Source organism: Mugil cephalus, chromosome 22 (genome assembly GCF_022458985.1).
Source record: "Mugil cephalus isolate CIBA_MC_2020 chromosome 22, CIBA_Mcephalus_1.1, whole genome shotgun sequence".
NCBI lineage: Eukaryota > Metazoa > Chordata > Actinopteri > Mugiliformes > Mugilidae > Mugil > Mugil cephalus.
In genome coordinates this window covers 15,501,292-15,522,645 of record NC_061791.1, presented here as the reverse complement: position 1 = coordinate 15,522,645, position 21,354 = coordinate 15,501,292, and the positions used below count along the sequence as shown (strand labels likewise).

Here is a 21,354-nt window from a genome sequence, read left to right as displayed (position 1 = left end):
CACAACGTTAATGCATGCACACATGCCCATACACACGCTCACACACTAGACAGGGATTGCCCAGATACCTGCTGTATCTGGCTTTAGTCAGGGTTGTGTGGGAGGTACACAGAAGGTACGGCTGGCACTGCGTATGTGTGTCACGAAGCAAAAGGTTGATAATTCAGCCTACGTATTCAGGGTAGTATGAAGAAGGTCGAAGTAGAAAAGCTTGTGCTGCAGTTATGCGTTAAAACCTCCATTCATTTCTTACAGTGGAAATGTAACAGACACAAGAAACTCTTGGCCTTTTTGCCAAGGGTGACTCTGTGAGACTTGAGTCTTGATTTCCTCTCCCCTCAGCCTGGAGATGTGTGACGAGCGTCTCAATTTCACCATGTGTCCACTGTGTGACGGGGCCTGTGACTACTGGCATCTCAGCACCGCCTGCGGCACCGCCAGAGCTTCGCACCTCTTCGATAACCCCGCCACCGTCTTCTTCGCCATCTTCATGTCTCTGTGGGGTGAGGTTACGTGTGTGCGTTAGTGCTTACATGTGTGTGTGAGAGAGAGTAAAGAAGGGAGCAGGTGGGCTGAATGTGTCTCGTGACCTCCTTCACCTCAAGTCGTGCTGACAACAATAGGCTAAAACAGCGTAGTTAAAGGTTAACTCATATAGAAAAATAAATAAAACTTAGTACACTGGTAGTGCATACGTATATAGAAGTAATTTATGTTATATTATAAGTTATAATATATTTATAAAAAAAGGTTTGTCTGTTAATTGTTATTTTCTAAATTATCTTGGTGCACAATAGAAATGTTAGCTGCTAGCTAGCAAGCTAGCTGCTAGCTCCTAGGGTGGAGCTCTGTAGATAAGAGAAAGGCTTTACAACTCACTGATTTGACATATGTTGTGCATTTGTTTGATTTTGAATAAGGACTCTGTGTAAAATGAAATGGTAAACATATTGAAAATGATTTATCACAGATATATTACAACGAGTACGGGAAGTAAATAAATGTGGCCCAATTCTTTAATTGCATTCGGCAATCAGATCACTAACAATAATGTCATGTGTAATGCGTGTTTTTGCGTGTGAAAACTATCCTAGGTTGTTCAGCTTTCTTTGTGTTTGTGTGATCGTGCAGCCGTGCTGTTCCTGGAGCACTGGAAGCGTCGTCAGATCAGTTTGAGCTTCAGCTGGGATCTGACGGGCATTGAGGAGGACGAAGTACGTACTGAACACTCAGAACCTACATGTTCGTGTCAGTCATGCCAAAAGAGACACACTTTGGACTTGTTGTGTACAGCTCTGGTGAATATTGGTAGCACAACATAGTAGAAGGAAGGGATATGTCCAATAGTGATTAAGAGAGATGTGCAATGTCAATACAGTCAGGTGTAATAGTGTTATAGCATAATGTGCAACAGTGATAATGGGATAGGGGCAATAGTGTTAAAGGGACATTTATAGTGTAACTATGTGTAATAAGGTATGGATATGTGCATTAGTGATTAAAAGAGATGTCGTCATGTGCAACAGTGACAATGGGAAATGTATAATACTGTGGGATCTAGTGTAATAGTGGCAGAGGGGTATGTGCAATATAATCATGTGCAAATTTTAGTTCTTAATGGTTGATAGCATGTCTTGGTTCCCCAGCATTTGTGATTGTCTGTCTCTGCACTATATACAGGTATTATCTTAATTGTGATTTTTTTTTTACCTGCAAATGAGACTCAAGGTGGAAATTAGCTGTAATAAAATCTAATTTGGAGGTGGAGGGCAACACTGCTATCACCCTCTTCAGATTGGTAGGCCTAGGTAACAGGTACCTACTCTGTTAGATAAGTTTTAGACCAAAACCACTTGGTTAGGTTTAGAAAAGGGTCATAATTGTTACAAGACAAGCTTCTTGTAAGCAAGATGATTCAACAATTTCTTTGCAATGTTAGCGATGAGTTATACCCTGGCTGGAGGAAGAGGTTACCTAGGAGAGCATTGGTCCATGTAAGACCCTCATGCGTTTTGAGGTTTGGCTTTGAAGGCTACAACCACAAAACTTGCTTAAGTGTAGGGATAAACTGTTGTCATGGTTTTGGAGGGAAAGCCAGACATGATTCCGTCCTGGCCACCAGAAGGACACGCTACATTGCTCAAACATATGTCTTTGCATTGTGTCCTCGAATTCAACCCTTCCTCCGTCCTGTTTTTGCTTCAGGAACACCCCAGGCCAAAATACGAGACCATCCTGCTTCAGAAAAGACAGAGAGAGCAAAAAAAGAAGAAGAAGAAGAAGAAAAAGGATGAGGTAGGCACAAAGCTCTGTTGAAGTTCCCCATGAAGCTTTTTACCTGAAGTCTGTTTCTTGATTAATGAAGCGTGAACAAAATATGAATTGTACTCTCTTATGTAGCTGGACCTGGCTGTCAACAGTACTACTGGGAAGGTATTATACAGCAGTACACTTCTGTGTTGGAACATACTAGACCGTACGTTAATTCTGTGGAATCAGTCACTCGTGAAACTACTCCTTCTCACTCAGCATCGACAGCTGGAATCAAGTGTTTCCGGATGATCCGGATAGTTTGGTTACCAGTGTGTGTGTGGCAAACATCACCGTGTTAATCCAATGGTTGGGAATGATCTAGATTCCCTATGTAAATTGGGTCAATTGTGTAGAGGTCCGGTTGGCCCACATTAACTTGTAGTGGCAGCAAATGGCTTCCTGCCTCCGTTAGAGTAAAGCAGGAATTAAGGCACAAGATGCAGGACCATGGCTACATTATCCCAAGTCCTGATCTGGGGATAAAGGTACAGTTCTATTCACGAGTTGTAGGGCAACGTATGCCATCTGCTTGTTGTGTTCAAAGAAATAGAGAAAGCATCACTGAGTTTGCCCAAGATGTATGTGAATAATTGATCGTATTCAATTACACCAGGGCTACTGACACTCCTCTGTTCTGATTGGGGATTGAGACATGATGCCTTTGGATATCTCAGGAGGGAACCTGCAGGGAATTTCTTCAGATCTGACCTAAATGGTTCCCTTGGACTCAGAGTATAAAGTGATTACAATTTGTCAATCAAAGGTCACTGTCACTCATGGGGCACATTACTGCCCATAACTCCAATTATGACAAAATGTGACACAAATACGCCCTAATGATGACGTGATATTTTATATCTAAAGGGTGAAAAGGTCACTATGATATTCTGCAGTTTGACTGGTTGGTGGAAGTATCAAACCTTGGGGTGGTATTCCTGCTTTTTCTTTCTAAATAACATAGCTAGAAAAACAATAAACCAAACAAAGGCAGGATAATGACCTTAAGTCTCTGCACAAGTGCTGTTTTCATATATGTGTGTATACATACAGTATGTGTGTCTATGTACATATATGTGTGTGTGATTATGCGCGGGTGCGTGTGTGTGTCTTGCAGCCAGAGAAGCAGGAGGACGGGACAGTGACAGGGAAGGACAGATGGAGACAAAAACTACTGTCTGCCATGGCTGCAGGAATACCGGTAACCCCTCATCTCCTCGGCTTCACCTGCCCTCTCCTTCCTGCTCCTTTCCTGCTCATCTTCCTCTCCTGCCTCCTCCTTCCTCATCCTCTCACATTCCTTTCCCTTTCCCTCTCCCTTCCTTTCTTTTCCCGTCCTGCAGGCTGCTGTCTATCTGTTCTTCTCTTCCTGTCCCATCCTCTGGCTGCTACAGTCTCGGCTCCTCAGGTACTCGCCTCTGCAACTTTCTGCATTTTCTGCAATTTCTTGCTTGCAACAGCAAACTCAAACTTGATGAGCTTTTTCAAGTTAAAACCACGATATAATTGTTCAGGGTCTGTTACTTGATTGATGTAGACAAAATGATTGCCTTGAATATCATATATTCCTGGATTTTTTTGTCCTACCTGAGTTTATTACTTTGGGAATGATTTAAACAATGAATCCAGCTGTAAACGCTCATAATCATAATCTTTCTGATTAAGCATGTTAGATTTTTCGTTTTGTGTATGGGGAAGTCAGAAAAACCAGAACTGACTCCCTAGTCGCATTGACTTGATGCCTTGTGAGCATTTCATCCCACCCCTTCCCTTCCGGGGAGAGAGGTAGCTTGGACACCCGACCGACACAATTGTGTATTTTGGTGGATAGCAGTGAAAAGGGCTAAGATAATCTCTTGGTGGTTGAAAGGAAAGTCACATGGTTGTGTGGTGGCAGCATGGAGGAGGGTGACTCCAGGACACTGGAACTCACTTTTGAGCCTTCTTGAGGTGTCGTGGGCCTAACTTAATGAAACATCTGTGAAGGGAGGGGCCCACTTGAAAACCCCAGTGATGTGCCGCATACTGCCTACTGTTGGCTAGGCTAGTTAGCTGGTGTGGGTTGCTAGTGGTAGCTGACTGCTAGCCTGCTGGTTGGCTTTCAGTTGGACTGGGCTTCGGAATGTCTTTTGCCTCAGATCTTGGCACAAAGAGTAACATCTTATCCTGTGTAATAATGAATGCTAAAGAAGATCGGATTGACAGACTGTCACCCATTCATACTGCGCTGCAGCACATGCAATTTAAAAATAAATAAGTTAATTAATTAAAAGGAGCCAAAAAGGCGTTTAAAGAAAGGCAATTGGGCTTGTAGAGTTTCTTGAAGACATTTCACCGCTCATCCAAGTAGCTTCTTCAGTTCTGAGAGACTCGCGGGAAATTGAGGTTTAAATAGGAAAACTGCAAGTAAAACCCATGGCGAAATGTGTTCAAGAAACTCTACAACTCTACAACGTCTTTTGGGTGACCATGACCTGGATGACCGAGAACCTTCACAGACTTAAAATGAGAGTCCATCAATTTTGGGCCATTTGCACTCGTGTTGGAAGCAACCAAAAGATGCCGCCATCAGTTCTCCATGAACCACCTCTTACTGCTGATGATATTCAGAGGCTTGTGAACAGCATTGGCATTCGCTGACAGCTACCCAAACAATGTAGTTGACTGCGCTATGAAGAAATCCCTTTTCTCACACGATCTCTTCGATTGCTTTACAAAAGAACCAGATACAAGAACAGAACTTGTTCAGAATGAGAAATGAAAAGCCAGCCTTCTTTGTTTGTTTTGTTTGTATTGATCTCTAACTCTCCTTCTTGCAGAAACGTAGTTCTGCATACTTCACTCATTGTCAACAAATCTTGTGTAAAAGCTAAAACCAAAGCATGATGTGTTGTTCCTCTGTGCCATAGCACTCCACTATTAACTTGGACAGCTAGGTTATTTTAGACTCAGACCAACAGTCTGCACACGAAGTTGAATTAATCCTCGGCTGAGAATAGACCAAAAGCATGCTAGTCCTGTTTGCACAACTAATTAAGCTAATCAGTGTGACGAAATCACTCTAGTCTCATGGCCACAACACACCCTGAACATCAAGGCATGGTGGAGGCCTTACCTGAACCCTGTTGAACTGAACTCGCTTTCCTTCATTTGCCATGCTCACCAGGCCCAGGCTCAAAAGGTTAACGAGCAGATACAGTCAGAAATTCTGACAACCATTCATTGATTCAATGATGACTCATGTTTGAAAAGACCTTCTTCAGGTTTAGAATTTCATCAGTCCAATTGGACTGGTGGTCGCAGCCACAGAGATCAGTTGGAAGCTACGAAGTTTGGTCTTTTGTTGAATTTGTTGGCTGCCAAATAATAGAATTAACAAAGTTCTTATGTTTCAGTTTCGTGATCCTGTGTCATTTTGATTGATTAGACATGGAATTATTAGTGGTCCAGTGACTCAGTGGTACATCCAACAGAGTCACCATCAGTTAAAATTATCAGTTCAACCTGGACCTTTTGTGATCCGACAATACGTCTGAGCAGACAAATGTTCAATTGCCTACTGAATGGTGTAACTTTCCCCTCACCTGCTGCTTTGGCAGAATTGTTTCTCGTGACAACTTTCAAAGCTTTTTGACAAAGAGTCAAGACTTCGAAAGAAGACAAAGCGAATAAGACAAAGAGAGAGACAGCACAGATAAACAGACACTCTGAGAAGTGGAGGGATGGAGAGAACCAGAGGGAGGCCAGCTGAGTGGGAGTGATGCATGCTGGGCAGGAAGCCAGGGGTAAGATTAGTGACCGTCACTATGGCGACATAGAACTCTCCCTCTAACACAGACTTGAACGGTTTGATTTGTTACCTGAGACAGGGAAATGTGTTGTAGGATCATATCAAAGGATTATATTTAAAAATGCTTGTTGCATTTATCTAGTATGTACTGCATGTTGCACATTTTTTTTATATTTTTAAAAATCGGGCTGCTAGTATACAGCATTTATTTCATTGTGACTACTGCACAGCATAAACCAGGGGCTGCACTGGTTTCTGGGCACTGACACAGGAAAAGCTTTTTGACATAATATGATGGACATTTTTCTGGTTTATTTATTAGCTGAGGCCATGTCTCATCTACAGGGGCTGGCAGACATCTCTGTCACAACTTGTCAAATCATTTTTTGAACTAGGACAGAGAATTGTCTGGTATTTATAATTAGTACTACCAGGTCTTTGCCAGGCTCTTACAGAGCTTCCAGATGATTTTTAAATGTGCCCCCTCTTAGTCACCCTCTCTACATAAAAGGCATATTCTATAGTAGCATCACTGGCACTGTAGAATCACATTCATTAACGTGACACACTTTGAATTGTGGGACTGTCCGCGGGAAGTGGAGCACATGCTCTTTATTCCATTGTGGGAATTTGTGAAAGCCGCACAGGATGCATAATTTTCACCTTCAAAATTCAGACATTTAAATAAAGGGCTAAATATAGTGCACTTTGCTGTAAAGGAGAGGTTCTGGACACAGCTTTTGTGTGACTGCTAGTATGCTCCTATTCCTGAATTTGTCTCAGCACAACACTGATGTTTATATATTTTCATTATAATAATTAATTGATTACTCTATTAGCTGATTGATTAAATTGCTTTGGCTTCATTTGCTGCTTTAGTGACGGACACAGAAAAGTGAGGGAATGATGAAGAGAACTAAAAGTTGTCAGTGAGTCTGACACGAGATGAAGGCTTTGTCAGGTTGTCCTCTGTGGACATTGCTAGCCAAATATAACACCTGACCCATTTACTACCTCTCTCTCTGATGGCTGCTCCCACCAACCGCACACACACACACACACACACACACACACACACACACACACACACACACACACACACACACACACACACATTCACTCTGAAGGTCTTTTTTTTGTCTTTCAGTATTAGCCACCCAGATTTATCGGCGTGTATGTGGATGAAAGATGGAGAAATCCATTACTAAAACATGCTTTGGCAAGTTGTTAGCAATTCAGGCATGTACAGAAGGTCAATTCATGATAACATGTTAAATCTAAAGTTTAAAGAGACAAAGTGATGGCATCCAGTTATTAACATGTACCGATAAAGTCAACTGAGAGGATGCTCATTTTATGCTCACTGCTGACTCAGAGGTATAATAGTTCATCGTCAGCATATGGTAGTTGCAAAGTGGTAAAAAATAATAATTAAAGGGGACTCTTGAGGTGAACATTACAGCTGCGTTCTTCATTATATTATTAACATCCTTTTAGCTCATGCACAGAGGCACTAACTGCTGTTCAGTTGTTAAATTTTCAACAAAGGTGTTTTCCACATTCTTCAACACCTTTGTGGAAGACATTTCGGTAAGTTGATTTAAATTACTTCTAGCAAATTGATAGAAATCTCCTTTTAGCACAAGTAATTTTGAACTCACTCATTAAGTTCAGTTAAGACCTAATGCAGGAAAGCGAACACACAAGTGAGAAGATATGTAAGTAGTTGCCTTCCATCTCTCGTAACCTTTAACAGCTTTTGTAAACATCATTAATATGAGGAAATTATTTATAGTCTTAGGAGACAATGTAGAATGTTATATTAATAACCGCTTGTCGAGCAAAGATGCGATCAGTAGTGCAGCTAAGGTAAAGAAGATGACTCTGTTTGTGTGTTAATAATGTGTCCAGAAACAGTTGTTTCTATGATTATAACCATTTATTTCTTACAGTATAATACACATATACACCCATTTGCCACTTTATTAAGTACACTTGTTCAAATGCTTGTTAACACTAGTAGCTAATCAGCCAGTCACATGGCTACCATTGAATGCATTTAGGCATGTAGAGGTGATCAAGGCAACTTGCTGAAGTTCACAGTGAGCATCAGAATGGGGAAGAAAGGAGATTTAAGTGACTTTGGACGTGGTATGGTTGTTGGTGCCAGACAGGCTGAGAATTTCAGAAACTGTTGATCTACTGGGATTTTCACACACAACCATCTCTAGGGTTTACAGAGAATGGTCTGAAAAAGAGAAAATATCCAGTGAGCGGCAGTTGTGTGGACAAAAATGCCTTGTTGATGTGAGAGGTCACATCAACAAGGCATTTCCGTCCACTCGTTACAACCAAGGAATGCAGAATACCATCTCTGAACGCACAACACGTCCAACCTCAGACCACACTGGTGCCACTCCTGTCGGTTAAGAACAGAAAACAGAGACTACAGTTCACACAGGCTCACCCAAATTGGACAATAGAAAATTGGAAAAACGTTGCCTGGTCTGACAAGTATCAATTTTGGCTGCAACATTCAGATGGCAGGGTCAGAATTTGGCGTAAACAACATGAAAGCATGTATCCATCCTGCCTTGTATTAACGGTTCAGGCTGCTGGTGGTCGTGTAATGGTATGGGGGATATTTTCTTGGCACACTAGGGGCCCTTTAGTACAAACTTAGCATGGTTAAATGCCACAGCCTACCTGAGTATTGTTGCTGACCATGTCCATCCCTTTATGACCACAGTGTACCCATCTCCTGACGTCTACTTCCAGCAGGATAATGCACCTTGTCACAAAGCTCATATCATCTCAAACTGGTTTGAACATGACAACGAGTTCACTGTACTCCAAAGGTCTCCACAGTCACCAAATCTCAATCCAATAAAGCACCTTTGGGATTTGGTGGAACAAGAGATTTGCATTATAGATGTGCAGCCAACAAATCTGCAGCAACTGTGTGATGCATGTCAATATGGACCAAAATCTCTGAGGAAGACCAACACCTTGTTGAAAGTATGCCATGAAGAATTAAAACAGTTCTGAAGGCAAAAGGGGGTCCAACCTTTTACTATCAAGGTGTACCTAACAAAGTGGCTGGTGAGTGTGCATTGCTAGTAATATTTCTATATCTACTGTAGCTTTAATTGGCTTTATATTGCATCACATTCAGTCTAGTTTTTGTCTGCCAGAGACGTAACTGTGGCGAAAAACTACCTCCACTTGAGTGGAAAATTTCCACCTCCATGAGGAGTCCCAGTCGGGCCAAATTCTCCAGGGGTGCCGATGTAGATTTCATCAGCACAAGACAAACTCAGTGAAGAGGCCAAAATGTGGTGGATTATTTTGTTGTTGAGGCGCCACCATCGATACTCGCATGATGACTCCCAGTTCTGCCGCATGCTCCAAGGGCACAGATGGTGAGTCAGTCAGACTCTAATGACCACAGTCAACAAAACAACAGAGCTCCAACAAAAGCCTTCACATGAAAGGACACGGCTGTTGATTCAACTGACATCCCAGATAGCGCACGTCCAGGGACAACAAGCTGCTTTGGTTTCATATTCAGGTTTGGTTTTTATTTAAAGCAGTATTTACTCTGGGAATATTCCCTTAAATGGTCCTGGTTTTGAGTTGAATTTGCGAATGAATTTCTTGTTATCACAGGTCCAACAAGACAGTTAACATGTTTTAATTACACCTGACTGTTGCTTTTGCGAAGAAACAGCAAAACTACACATATTTAAGTTAACATAATAAAATTTTGCAGCAAAAGCTCATTTCTTTATGTTCATTTGTGGCTCATTTGGAGTTTTCAGTGACTCCAAATAAAAAAATCAATATAAAGATGTCTCTGCATGCAGAATATTCTCCTTAAAACTCAATAGTCAGTTTAACAGTAAAAGTGTAATGTTGTCTAAATACATAAGCTGGAATACTTAGAAATACTTGTAAAATATAGGTGAACTTTTTAATACACATTAAATATGTCACATGCACCAATATGATCAATTTACATAAGATGATTGGGGAATACCAATGCATTAGCTACATTTGCCCTTTTAATTTTTTTAAGCATAAAGGCTGTCATTTGCCAGTACTATACTACAACATGGTTCAGATTAGAAGTTAGATGTTCAAGTAAAACAATAAGGACTTGCTCACATACAGATTCAGTTGCTTCCGTGCTGCAGTAGACTAACAGTCGTTTAACAAAAAGGTGTAGCTATAAGTGTTGCAAGTTGTGATATCACCTATGTTTGGGGAAGCATGAGGAGCATTGTAGACTGTGGAAGGAAACACTGCAGTATTAAAAAAAAATGGCCAACATAACAGTACTACAGAGAAACAAAACACATCAATTATTATAATGAATCATAAAAGACAGCGTTAAGAGATTTAAGCAACCCTGAACACAAACAATACTAGAATAGGTTGCATAAATCAGAGAAGCAGCAGGTCCAAATTCCCATAAATAAAACACATGAAGTCCCAAAACTCAGTGTGCTGTGTGTTTTGAACATTTTTCATGTCTCTGGAAATAGGGAAACCCTGCATTGCAGGATGTACAATCCCAACTTATTCACAAGATGGTGCTGTTGCACTGTCCATTTGTGAACTACACCTTGAGCTCGTACAGACTCTCTGACCATCGCTTGGTGTTGTGTGCAAGTGTGTGAGATTCCTCTGTGCATCCGCCTGAGCCTGACTATGTAAGTATATATGTCTGTAAGCGCTAATGCTGGGTTGAAGGGGTTCACACACCTGAGGACAGAGATTCTGCCCTGGTCTTAGATCAAACCATAATCTAATCACGTACGCTTGTTTTTCCTTTTTCGCGCAAGTAGGTCAGGATCATACACACTGATATCTGAGGACGACAGATATGAGAAAAGTCATGTTTTAGCACCTTTTTGGATACATGACAAGAATGTGTTTTGGATCTTTACTCTTTCAGTACTTCGTAACCTTTTTCTTGCCAGTCAAAAATCATCAGTTCACTTCAGTCCATATAGCTGGGTTGAATGAGTCAAATGTCACATTGAACAATAACATTGCCTGCTTCTCTTTCTTGTCCTCAATTTGCACTTCTTCTAGTTGAAACAAAGCCGGTCGGAAATGTCTCAAGAAAGTCTATGGAATGACTATACTGTCTGCTTTAGTTGCCCCTTTGTCTCCAGAACCCACAGATGTATCTGCCAAAAGGATTGTGTTTGGATATTTGACAATCGCCCAGAACATGTAGCAGGCCTGACACTGATCCTTGATGTTTTACTACAACTAGTGTTTGAAGTAGTTTATGTCCATTGTATTTTTGAAAGATTTAGATGGATAAATCAAAACTAGTTAATGTCACTTATGAAAACTGTCTATGAAACAAAATGATTGGCTTAGCTAAGCATCATGACTGGAAGACAGTTAATCTGTTGGTTTTAATGAATACAAAACAGAACTGTGAAAATAACAAATTGGATTTATGGCTCTTTTTTTTGTGTTGAACAAATCCAGAATTTGGAGTTTGTAACTACTTGTATTATCCACAAAATGTAACGACTATTTTAAAGTAGAATCAAGTAAATGTGTGAGTATAAAGTTGTCCAGACACACAAGCTCAAAGCCTTAGACTTGAAAAATGTGGGAAAATAACTTCCTACCATACCAACATATACTAAAAATGACATAACTAGTCCATGTCCTCCAATGTATCAGTCCATATTATGACATGTTTTCATTTCAGTACTGCTTAGAAAATGTTCCCATATTGTGCCTGGGAAAATCAGTAAATTACATTAACTGGGGTCATTTGAGTGTGAGGTTCTATGGTATAAAAACATTTGTTCCAACCTGGTCTCCAAAGTTAGGCAGCAGATTGTAAAACAGGCAATTGAGATCTTTTATGAGATGTTGTAATGTTTCCTGTGGATGTGGTGGGTATCAGATGTTACTGCTGTTCGGCTGCTGCGTCAACTCTCCGGTCAGTCTTCACAAACCATTTGAAAAGGGAAGACTGATGAGAGAATGAGATTTATTTTTTAATCAGCGGAGTGAAACGCTTTTTTTTTTCTTACCTCTCTTGCGAAATGTCTCTGTGAGAGACTGTGTGCTTTGCAGAAATTTTTGATTTCCCAACAATGTTAAGGAAGTACTGACCATTGTATAAATGACCGGCAACTTTCCCCTCCTTTGTCCACCCCCCCATCCTTTTTGTCAGTCTGCCATAGAGAAGCTGACCTGGAAAGACCGTCTTCCTGGATACTTCATCAATGTTTCCTCTATCCTCTTTATGGTAAGTATATAAAAAGCAGATTAATTGTGTCTGAGGTTGAGAGCTGGGCTTTAGATGGAGAAATAAATCACAGTTATTGTACTTAAATAAGCATATGACTTAGCACGGTATTAGTACTAGTAGGCAGGTGTGGAAAAAATGCTGTAAACTAAGAATGCTTTCAAAAATGGAAATAATAATAATAATAATTATTATCATTAGCAATTTACAAAATGTAAAGTGAGCAAACAAAAGAAAAATCTAAGTCAGGATCAGTCCTTATAGGTACACTTGTCAGATCGTAGATGCAGTTGTCAGCCAAGGAAACTTGGTGCAGCAGATGAAAAACACATCAAGTTGGTTTCCTTTCAAAATCGAAGATGGTCAGTAGTGCCATCAACTCATAACTGGCAGAAAGGGCTACCCGGGTACACCCATTTACTGTCTGGAGAAGTCTGGCCAGAAGTGGTCTTCCTGGGAGAGTTGCAGCCAAAAATCCATACATCTGACACGGAAACAAGTGTTTCAAGAGAGTCACTATGCATGAAAACTTAGGAACTGCAGGTGGCAGCAGGTGCTCAAAATTTTAAATATCTGCCTGTAGTTGAAGGCAGTTTGTTCACTGAAGGGCTGGAGAGCGCTACAATAATGAGTGTCTGCAAGCAACAGTGAAGCATGGTGGTGGTTCCTTGCAAGACTTCTGTCAAGATTAATGGTGAGAAATACAGGCAGATATTTATCATCATGCAATGCTATCATCATGCAATACCATCAGGGAGGCCCAAAATGTATTCTGCAGCAGGACAAAGACCCCAAATGTAGAGCCAAGGTCATTATGAGCTGTCTAAAGCGTAAAGAAGAACAAGAAGTCCACTCCATTAAGTGTGTCTGGGATTAGATGAAGAGATAGAAGGGTTTGAGGACGCCTACATCCCCAGAGGATCTGTGGTTAGTTCCCCAAGATGTTTGGAACAACCTACCAGACGTGTTCCTTCAAAAACTGTTTGCAAGTGAACCTTGAAGAACTGATGCTGTCTTGAAGGCAAAGGGTGGTCACACCAGATACTTCTTTGATTTGGATTGCTCTTCTGCTCATTCACTGCATTTTGTTAGTTGATGCCCCATCATTGTACACACTACCAGTCAGCGAGTGTTCTGTTTTCTCTCTCTTATCTTTCTTTGCTCTCAGTTTGGGCTGACATTTTCTGCGGTCTTCGGCGTCATCGTCTACCGCATCACAGTGTCGGCCCTGATGGCGATGAGTCCCGACCCGGATATCAAATCCAACGTTCGGGTGACGGTGACGGCAACTGCGGTCATCATCAACCTGGTGGTTATCCTGATCCTTGATGAAATCTATGGAGCTGTGGCGCTGTGGCTAACGGAGCTAGGTACAGAGATGCATGCAGTCAGTTTAAAGTAGTGCAGCTCCAAGAACTAAAACATGAACACACTGAGAAACAAGCCATGGCATTCTTGTTCTTGTCTAGGGTTATATGAGAAGATACCAATCTGTTGTCTGCTACTGCAACTGCACAACATGTGTAGCCTCTGCACACCTCTTGGTGGACAGTTTGATAAAATTTTGATGTGTTCACGCTCCAGTCGTCCCATCAGCCTCCTAAGGGGTTTGCATTCATATTAAAAACCTCTGAAATAGAGGAAACAAAATGGGAAGTGGGAAGTGTGAGGGAGGGTGAGACAGGGAGGTAATTCAACCTACTTCGAGCATGGTTATCCTTTTTTTAAAAACTTTTTTTCAGACTGACAGAATCACCACAGTTCTCGTGCAATCACAAGGAACCAAACAGATACATTAAATTAACTGACATAATTTTTTGTTTAAATCTTCTTTCTGTAACCCTCTTTGCAACCTCCTGACTGAAACAACATCATGCCAACTCATTCCTACACTTTGCCCCCACCTATTTTTCAGAGATTCCTAAAACAGAAACCAACTTTGAAGAGCGTCTCATCCTGAAAGCCTTCCTACTCAAGTTTATGAATGCGTACGCTCCCATCTTTTACGTGGCTTTCTTCAAAGGACGGTAAGGCCCACACAATGAGAAAAGACTTATTTCCAGATTTGTTTCAATGCTGAATAGTGAGTTTATTACTTCTTTATTTTTTCTATATAGGAACGTTTAACCTTTGTGTATATGAGTGTTTGGTGTTTCCTTATTGTTTGTCTTTTTCTCTTTCTGTAGGTTTGCAGGTCGACCCGGAAATTACGTGTATGTCTTTAATGACTACCGGATGGAGGAGGTTTGTTGTTTTTCTTTGAATCTATGGTTCTCGTCTCCTTTCTGAGCTATTAAGATCATATACACGTATAATGAATATATGTCCAAATGTAAGTACAAAGTAAATGTGTGTCCCTCAGTGTGCTCCGGGAGGCTGCCTGATTGAGTTGTGCATTCAGCTGAGCATCATCATGCTAGGGAAGCAGCTCATCCAGAACAACATCTTTGAGATTGGCATTCCGTAAGTCGACCACTTTCCTCCTTTTTGATGAGATCGCTTGAGTTCCTTTTGTGTTCTCTTAACATTCCTTCATGCCGGTACAGTGGTACACTTTCTTGTTTAATACCTTTTCCGTACAAATTCCAAGGGTCTGAGGTCAGTTTAGGGCAACTGTTACACAACAGATGTGCCTTATAGCTTCAGGCTGCACTGTTACTGCTGTACGAACGGCTTGACCCCCTGACCCTTTAGGTGAGTCACATCAAACTTTTTATTAGGCGTCTCGAGGGATCAGCAAGCCACAGCACATACAGTCCTACCATGGACATACCAGCCACCGAAGAACCGCTTCTCATTCATCCTCTGAAAGGATTTATGACTGGGAAGTGACCAGTAAAATCACACTGTGTCTGAGATCCTTCACATTCTGCCAGGAACTGAGTTCTTCTGTTTCACAATTTTAATGGATGCCTTTATATACAGATACTCAGTGCTCTTGAAGTACCCACAATCCTCTGTGTGCATACGAAAATGGGACCTTTTCAGTGACATACACCTGTTCCATTATGTGCTCCCCATATTTAGGAAGGAGTCTAACCACGTAGCGTCTGAAGCTTCTTAATGGTGAAAGCACTACACCGGAGGTTCATCTGATTAACTGACAATGGGCATTTTATACCTGATAAGATGTGAAAATGTAAATCAGTTTTTAGGGGACTGACAGCACATGGGCTGGCTGGTTGGGAATCAAAACTAAGGATTTACTGCACTGAGCACATACGCCTAAATCGTATTTGACCCTCGGCTATCAGGTTGCCCCCCTAAGGATCTTTGAGGTCGTGTCAGCTTCATCTGGTTTAGGTTGCTCCCTGACACAACAGATCCCCAGCAAGTGTTTTCTTCAGATGCCTGAAAGCCTGTGGGCTGGACCTGCTCATCCTCCCAAAGAGAATTCAAGTCTCGGGGGACTTCACGCCAACGTCATTCTGAATTCCCACTCTTAGAGATAAAAAACAAGTGAGTCTTGTTGACTCATTATTACATATCAAGTCATTAAAAATGGATTTGAACTGAAGCACAGGTTGCACAAGTGAGAGTCAACAAGACTCTCCCTTGTACAGGAGGGACACCATATCACTCTGTCAGTATGCAGCGAATCAACTTAAATTTGAGAAGTCTCTCTTCGCAGACCAATGACTACTTCTCCTACCTATTTTCTGCTTGCTAGGTTAATTGGTGATTCTAAATTTGCTGTAGGTGTGAATGTGAGTGTGAATGGTTGTTTGTCTTTTTGTGTTAGTCGTGTGTTACATTGGTGAGGTCAGCCAATTACATCTGCTGGACCAGTCAAGACAGGCTTTAAGCAGTGGTGGACAAAAGAGCAACAATGATTATACGCAGCTGAGGGCAGTTGAGTTGATGGCTCTGACTGATTGTTGAACTGTCCAACTGCATCCAGAGGTATTTATTTGGCTGTATCTGTTGAAGCACGCCCCCATCATAAAATTAGCGTGAAAACTAGACTCATGACTAGTGCACGCTTGTATCCAGATAAGAACTGAGTCGGACTACACCTGAATATAACACTACATCTGGAAAGTATCTAGGGAAATCGTTTGTCAGTTAAGTGCGATTCATGCCTCCACGGGACATAGCCTGTGCATGTAGCCTATGCTACCGTGCCGCAAGCACTTGTGCACTCGTCAGTCTGCCTCGCTCTGTAAAGACGCCAGCCAAACACTAGCCGATGCATTTTTGCCAATCGGGTTTATTAAATTTCGACACTTTTCGCCAAAATTTGGCCAAAAATTAGTCATACAGATGTTTGTATCTCTGAACTGCCTCAGTTAACCTTTCCTCCATGTGTTCCATCTTTTTATGGGGATGGAGAAGCGGCCTGACATAGTAAAGCGGAAATACCAAGAGGACCAATCACAGCTCTTGTGGTCTGCGTCACCTCGATATGTAATTACATTTCTGGGGAGGTGCACATCAGACTACGGCGTCGGGGTCTGGGAATGTCCTGGGCTGGTCAAATTGAAGCATAAACCGTGCATTTCTCAGCTAAACCTGCTTAGAACTGCATTAATTATCTGTTTGATCAGTAGTCATATTAAAATATGAAGTTAATACAAAGTATTGCTGGGTGAATGAAAAGTCTGGTGTTTTTATGTAATCTAGCTTGGTGTCCAACAGGATGTCAGGTTAGATTTTGGTTGGATGCCTTGAATTCTTCACAAGGCATCCACGGCTGATTTACTGCCAGATCTGACGCCAGATCAGACCTCAAGTAAAGGTAATGAGAGAAAAATGAGTCCTGACCTACATCAGAAACCTCTAATCTCTACTCAGACCAGTGGCTACTGACTGTGCGTGCTAAGAAAGTGCGTGCATGTACTTTAATACTTTACTAATGTGTGTGTTTGATGTAGTCATTCTAGGAAATATGTTTTCTCTTGCATCTACCACTCAAGTTCCCTTGTGTCTATGATTACCACACACATAATGCAATCAAGCGTTTAGCTGCTTTTATTAGCACAAGCAGCACACGCAGGCATAGGTACAAACACACTGCACACACTGTCACCAGTGCTGACCGTTCTCACAAATAAAACATACTCTAAACTCTAAACTAAACACTCATAAACTCCATCTGGGTTCCCAGTTTTTTAGCATCATATAGCCTGACATCTCAGCTGAACATGTCAGCCAGCTTTTCTGCACGGGTTTACACTAAAATTGTGTCATAAATACCCGTTTGGCTATTATGTTTCACAAGCGGAGATTTTCTCTCTGTTTATTCCAGAGAGAGTTTAGCGCACGTAAAGACGGGTGTTGTATATTTGCGAGGCGCATTTCTTTTTCATTGGAATTAGCATTTTAGAGTCCCTCATCCAGATGTGTTATTGGTGCCGCATAAAACATTTTAACGTTGATACATTACGACCATCTTTTAATAATAAACCCAGTTTGACCTGCTATTAAAGAACAAAAACAAGGCATTTCCATTTTTATTTTTTTCCATCGCACTCAACTTGTCCTGCCTCCATGCTAACAGGAAGCTGAAGAAGTTGGTGCGTGCATTAAGGGATAAAGAATCAGCTCAGAAGGAGAGCGAGGGGGAGAGGCCTCCGCAGCAGTGGAACCTGGATTACGCCCTGGCTCCCTTCGAAGGCCTCACACCAGAATACATGGAGATGAGTACGTTTCCACACACACACACACACACAGAAAAAAAGCCTCAGGGATTAAGAGCGGCAACAACAACATACTTTTAAAATGAGCATTCCTGTACATCCCGGGGAGCTATTTCATGATCTGTATCTGTGAGGACATTCCAGGTAAATGTGCTCCGGGGGCACATTTATGGATTTGGATGTATTCACGTTTGGTTTGATTTTGTGTACGATTATCAAGCAAAGTAAAGGTGATGGAGACTGTAACCCCAAAAGAAGTGTGTAAATTTGACACAGCAGACCTCTGTTTATATCTCATTGTTTTCCAACAGTCAGTGCAAAACTGTGGAGCTCAACACACGCCGTACACTATATAAAATAATACATTAACGTCCCCAACCACAGACCACAGTATGTAAACACTGAAATGCAGTTGATGTTTTTGTCATTATGTATAATCAATCTCAGCTGTGTATTTAGGTCTACATATTTCATACATATGCATAATAGGCCGGCACGTAATTGGCAAGAAATGTGCTATTCGACTTCATTTTTTTTTTTAACTCTTGTCTGATTTTATTTAGAACTTTTAAAATGTCTATGTTTACGTAGGATTAACATGATTGTGAGAATGTTTGAAGGCCGCTGCGTTGGTTGGCTAACAAGCAGAGGGACTACGGATGTTTCGGGTCCTTACACAAACATACATAATATCAGCAGTATGGTTCAAAACATGCAGCAGGATTTCAAACAACGGTTCGCTGTGTTTTTTTTCCTGCCCCATTAGGTTCAAGTACAACAAAGTACAAAAATGCAACCACATACTGGAGCTACAGTGTGAAATGTGAAAAATGAGAAAATGAGATATTTTGAAAAAGGAAAAAAGATTATTGTTAGTTTTTAAAATGTTTTTAATGTTGGAGAAAGAACTAACTGGAATGAAAATCTGAATATTTATTTCCAGCCCTTTAAACTACAATAAGTCTGTAACATGCACCGTGTATAAAATATGGATGGTGGTGTTTGCCATTCTTTTATTTTTGAATGAGAGGGAAGAGCAAGGAGGGGAATTGAGGGGCCACTTGCTTTCCACTTTTCTGAGCCAGTGGCAACGTCCAACTTTTTAAACGATTTATTGTTTCTTAAGGACAAATTAAATAACCTAATCAAAAATCACGTCACTTCCATTTACTTTGTATTTGCACTCTTCAGTAGTCACACTTGTTTGAGCTTCACACAGTACCAGGGTTATGTTAAATTTTACACTCTGCACCATAAAGCCAAAGCCATGATTAACCTCTGGTATTTTAAGAGGAAACTAATTCATAGTGAAAATGTGTCTGGAAGCACAAATGATTATGCTGCCCTAACTTTAATTTTGTACAAAGAATAAAAGAAGACAAAATTGAGTGACACAGGACAACTAGACAATTTTCACACAAGAAAGAAGTATGTGCTGACCGCCATATAGTCTCAGAAAGAAGACAGCTGACATGGCCTTATAACCCTAATTGTTTCCGGCTGGCCGCCTGAAGCTAAATGCCGCAGCAGTTCAGCGAACATGCAGCAACAAGCTTGACTTTAGAAACTGAAAAGATCTGTGGGCAAAACCAACAGCTGTTAAAATAAACATTGCGAGTTTGGCAAAATTGTAAATAGATGTTTTATCTTTTAATGGGAAATGTTCTTGGCACCAAGAAGGGTTAGGAAACTTTATTGTATCAAAAAGAAACATTTTGTTTTTTGTGCAACTGGAGACATCAGAGGACTTTTAGACCTTTGGTGGCATCTCGACTATGGTTAGTGCTGCGATGTTGTTGTGAGGCGAATTCATGTGGCATTGAGACAGACAGAAGTGGGAGGAAAATCACATTTGAGGTCGAGAAAAAGCAAAAGAAGACCGGGCCGATGTCAGTGCGGGGCACGGTGAGGAATGTCAGAAATGTGTGAACTCCACATCCAAACACACACACACATTTTTGTCAGGGTGCGAATGAGCTGTCTAGGCATTTTCGTTAACTCATTTATTATTATTTATGTGCTTTCTGTGCCTCTTCCTCGTGAGCCCTGGTGCTTGTGTTAAGGTATGTGTGCGTCTTTACAGTGTCTGGTTCGTACCCGTCAGCCTCGGCTCAGGTAGGTCGCCGGGTTATTCTAAGCTTGCCTTCTAGCGCAGCTGTCGTATTTTCTTCCTGGCCGCTCATTGTCTCTGCGTGACGTGCCGAGGTGAAGCCGTCAGTCTCCCGCTCGCTGGAAATCCCCGTTCCCACACTGCTAAAGTTGCACTGCTCAGAACAGAGCATCCGCCAGAGTGAGGCGGACTGCCTTGTCTTTCTCAGGTTTCCTTCTCACATTCTTAGGAAGCAGGTGAATTCAGATTAATCAACACAGAAGAAAGGTCTATTGCTCCACAGCTTTCACACTGGGCCACTGGGTCAGCCTGGTTTCACTTTGTCCAACCAATCAGACTCTTTGATAAACTATTATTCATGGTGGAAACCCATCTTGTTTGTGTTGTGGAAGTTCTAAATGAAAGTTATATGGACTTGTCCTTTGCCAACTAGAGAAGAGAATAAAGTTCTTGATGTTTGATCTAGACCATATATTTAGTGGCCTCTAAGGATTTAATCCACTATTATTAATATAAACAGCCAAAGTTCCTCAAAGGGAGACTATCCATTCCTTAGGTTAAATTGCCTAGGTTTCCAGTTACTGAGCTACTTTTAAACTTGACAGTAGTGGCATTCCCCTTATCACTTTGATGCACAAAGTTCTGGACTGCTTGTGTGGCATCATTGTATTTGATGGTGATGTACTTAAATGCAATAAATTCTCATCAACCTTCGTTTAAATGGTTACTCGGATACCGTGTCAAGCTATCCAGTCAGGGGGATTTGCACAAGGAACGCAAACACATACGGTGTAGCTGCACACTGTTCAGTCATGAAGGCGTCCCAGTTCTGCTGGTGTAGTGCAGTGTTTAATTGTAAGGGCCTGGACAGACGGCGTGACTCCTGACCACACAGATCACCGCTCACGGAAGTTAGTCTAACGGCGTCATAGTGGCTGTGTCGGAAATGCGCTTCAGATGTTGCGAGTTTGATTCCTTGTCTCACGCCAACCGCTCGCGTGATGTCAAATAGCAGAGGTGGCCTTGGTTCATAATTACTGCGAACCACACCGGACTTGATTTGTAATAACATTCTGAGACAGATTCAAGATTTTCCGAAAGTCGGAAAAACTTTCTCACAAAGGAAATGCGTCAATGCGTCAGTTTACATCAATATGTGACTAGATTTGGACTGAAAGATGATCTGTTGCAAACTTTATTAGACCTTGCTGGAGGA

At 41.4% G+C, this 21,354-nt stretch overlaps 1 protein-coding gene across 2 annotated transcripts in view; it reads left to right on the top strand.

The window, feature by feature from the left end:
• The window catches only part of ano2b (anoctamin 2b), a 67,702-nt gene that overhangs the window by 27,550 nt on the left and 18,798 nt on the right, over positions 1-21,354 (top strand). The window contains exons 13-22 of one of the 2 annotated variants that reach the window (XM_047575803.1): positions 343-503; positions 1,132-1,214; positions 2,206-2,295; positions 3,428-3,511; positions 12,315-12,389; positions 13,558-13,759; positions 14,305-14,416; positions 14,576-14,633; positions 14,752-14,852; positions 17,890-18,032. In XM_047575803.1, the coding sequence (XP_047431759.1) occupies positions 343-503; positions 1,132-1,214; positions 2,206-2,295; positions 3,428-3,511; positions 12,315-12,389; positions 13,558-13,759; positions 14,305-14,416; positions 14,576-14,633; positions 14,752-14,852; positions 17,890-18,032 (1,109 nt within the window). The remainder of the gene's footprint in view (positions 1-342; positions 504-1,131; positions 1,215-2,205; positions 2,296-3,427; positions 3,512-12,314; positions 12,390-13,557; positions 13,760-14,304; positions 14,417-14,575; positions 14,634-14,751; positions 14,853-17,889; positions 18,033-21,354) is intronic. The other variant, XM_047575804.1, reaches the window with a different exon arrangement.